Here is a 3,175-nt window from a genome sequence, read left to right on the forward strand (position 1 = left end):
CTTCGAACAATGTGAACGAAGTGTACTCAAAAAGTTAGTATTTAGTACAGAAGTGCGCGATTTGGAACACACTACCAGTTCTCTCTCTAGCTCTGGTGGGGGACCAGTATGATAATACAGGTCTGTTGTGTATCTGTGGAGCTGAATGTATGTGTACAGTTCTACCACACTGGACGTAGGTGGTCTTTAGTTCAGCAACAGGTTCTGTGTGTTGTGGGCTTGGCTCTCCATCCAGTACTGGATCACTTCTCTCGTTTCTTTGGATTATCTGAAATCTCCCTGGTGGCTCTGAGCTCTTCTCTGAAGTCTCTGGACATCTTTAGAGGACTTCAACTCATAACCCTGTCCTATGATAGCCAGATGAATTACCTTTATGCTAATTATATTAATATTCCTTATCATAAAATGTCAAAGTGAATAAATGTGAACAAGGGGCCGACCACAGGAGGGTTAAACCATGTTAAACTCTGGATCTGGGTTTTGAGTTTCCCATTCCGATACCTGAACTTATATCGGTACTGATCCCATACCCCCCCCCAACAGATGCTAACAGACGGATGCTAACAGACAGGTGCTAACAGACAGGTGCTAACAGACGGATGCTAACAGACAGATGCTAACAGACAGGTCTCTGCAGTGAGTAGTTTGGTATGTGCGGTTGAACAGATTAATAGATAATTATTATTATTAATAATAATAATGTCAGCACTTTGAACACCACTGGTCTCAAATTACATTTTGACTCAAATGTTATGAGTGTGTGTGTGTGTGTGTGTGTGTATGTGTGGCGCCTTATAGATACTTGTTGCCAGTGTGTGGCCATGTTGTGTCCACACACTTGTCCCACCCCCGCCCTGGTCTGAGCCAATCAGAGCCCCCTGGGTGTGATCTGCTCCCTGATTGGACAGCTCTTAACCCGGCAGGTGAGTCAGTAACGAGGCGACTCAGCAGTTAGTTTTAGAGATGATTTTAATAGGATGAGAGCAGAGGGGTCACATGGAGGTGACCTTGTCTTCAGGGCCGTCCATCCCCAGGTTGTCGTAGGCGTTCTCTTCTTCTTTGGTCCTGAATGATCAAAACAACCGTTATTATCAGAGAGAAGAAGAAGAAGACGATGATGATGAGCGGTAGAACTACTCCTACGACTAGTAGTTGTACTTGTACCTGAAAGTGTGTGTGTGTGTGTGTGTGTGTGTGTGTGTGTAGTTGTACCTGTGCGTGTGTGTATCTGACCGTGTCTCTGTGTGTGTGTGTGTCTGTGCGTGTGTATACTTGTGTATGTGTGTGTGTGTGTGTGTGTACCTGACCGTCTCCAGGACCTTATACGTGTTTCCGTCCTCTTGTCTCAGCGTTTCCACGGCGCTCTTCCTCCTGCAGACGCACCAATCAGCTCTTACATTAAGACAGTGTGCGTGTGCGTGCACAAATGAGTGAGTGTGTATGCGTGAGAGTGTGTGTACCTGACTATATCTGTGTGTGTGTGTGTGTGTGTGTGTGTGTGTCTGTCTAAGATGACTGCCTTGTGTGACTTGAAGTATGAATTGTAGTTTTTGTAGTAGTTGGAGTATAAAATTGTACTTGTACCTACCGTGTGTGTGTGTGTGTGTGTGTGTGTGTGTACCTGAGTGTGTCCAGACTGGTCTCGTATGCGTTGTCTTGTCTCAGCGTCTCCACGGCGCTCTTCCTCCTGCAGACGTCATTTATAGTATTATTATCATTAATGTATATTTAACATATTAAAGGAGAATTCCAGCCAATTTTTACGTTAATCTTGATCTCTCTAAATATGCAAAAAATCCTTTTAATTGACCCCCCCCCCCCCGACCTTACGTAGCTGCATATAGCTGCATTGGGGGGGCAGTAGTAGCTCAGTTCATTGGGAGTCGGGTTGGGGACTTTTGAGTCGCTGGTTCGAGTCCCCATCCGGACCAAAAGAACTAACCGGACCACTAAAAGAAATATATGTATATATATTATTATTCTTCCGCCAGATTTTTGTCCCGCTACTAGTCCCGGAGCGTTGCCAACACGCACACACACAATACATCAAAACGTGTGTAATGATCAGGAATGGTGTGCTATGACTTGTCTAAGAGATTTGCTGCGTGGTTTTTACAAAATCTGCAAAAAACGCTGAAAAGTTTCTCATAGACATGAATGGGAAATGTTCGGGAAATCGCTCAACCTCGCTCCAAACCCCCCCTCTTTGGGACCGTGCTGCATCGCCATACTTTAACGTAGAAACATGATTAAAGGTTTAAACCGAAGACAAGACTTTGGTGTTTATTGGGCTGAATGGGCGTTCAGATATCAAGCACGGTTCCTCCAGAATCCCGGTCTACGTATCGTCCCGTTTTCATACCGTCTCAGATCTTCCAGTGTATGTGGTGGATGGAGAGAGTTAGAGAGGAGCATATAGAGGGGGGGGGGCTGCGGTACGGATCTCTGGAAGTTTCTCAAACAAATGTCTCTCTCTCCTCCAGTTTTACCACTTTAGACTTCATTATTGGTCAAAATAGAGGAAATCTAGCTAGGCGCACCAACTGCTGACAGAAAACATTGAAAACAAATTTTGGATACTTCTCTGAGGAAATCACCAGAGCACGATTCACTGAAACTAACAAACGTCTCTCAGCAACATTTCCGCGCAATTTTCTAGTTTTTTTTAGTGTTAATTTTGTCCGATTTTTAATTTAGCCTTCTGCCAGATGCCTTTTCACCCTGTGTGTTTAGGTCTCTGTTTTGTCCCCAGAGTGAGACAACTCTCTAGTTTTGTCCCCAGAGTGAGACGCCCCCCCCATAGATCGTCTCTGACCTCGTGTCCTCGCACCAGGCTTTCTGCACCAGGAGGACGATGAAGACGAGGAAGAGGAACCCGGCGACGGCGATGATGCCGGTGAGCCACTGAGGAAGGAGACGCTCAGGAGTCGCAGCTACACACACACAAAAACACACACAAACGCATTCCAAATGAGTAATCAGTAGTTAATGAGAAGTTAAACGTCAGCCACGACAGCAAAAAATATTGTAACATGACACACACACACACACACACACACACACACACACACAGAGACACACACACACACACACACACACAAACACACAGAGACACACACACACACACACAGAGACACACACACACACACACACACAGAGACACACACAGAGACAC

General features: G+C 45.4%; 1 protein-coding gene across 1 annotated transcript in view; it reads right to left on the reverse strand.

Moving 5' to 3' along the window:
* Nucleotides 1-971: 971 nt before the first annotated feature.
* The window catches only part of pdzk1ip1 (PDZK1 interacting protein 1), a 2,686-nt gene continuing 482 nt past the window's right edge, over nt 972-3,175 (reverse strand). Inside the window, exons 2-5 of the mRNA XM_034882097.1 lie at nt 2,816-2,933; nt 1,622-1,687; nt 1,303-1,371; nt 972-1,065 (exon numbers count right to left, since the gene is read on the reverse strand). Of these exons, the coding sequence (XP_034737988.1) occupies nt 993-1,065; nt 1,303-1,371; nt 1,622-1,687; nt 2,816-2,933 (326 nt within the window). The 3' untranslated portion in view covers nt 972-992. The remainder of the gene's footprint in view (nt 1,066-1,302; nt 1,372-1,621; nt 1,688-2,815; nt 2,934-3,175) is intronic.

The sequence above is a fragment of the Etheostoma cragini genome, chromosome 9 (assembly GCF_013103735.1).
Source record: "Etheostoma cragini isolate CJK2018 chromosome 9, CSU_Ecrag_1.0, whole genome shotgun sequence".
NCBI classification, from domain to species: domain Eukaryota; kingdom Metazoa; phylum Chordata; class Actinopteri; order Perciformes; family Percidae; genus Etheostoma; species Etheostoma cragini.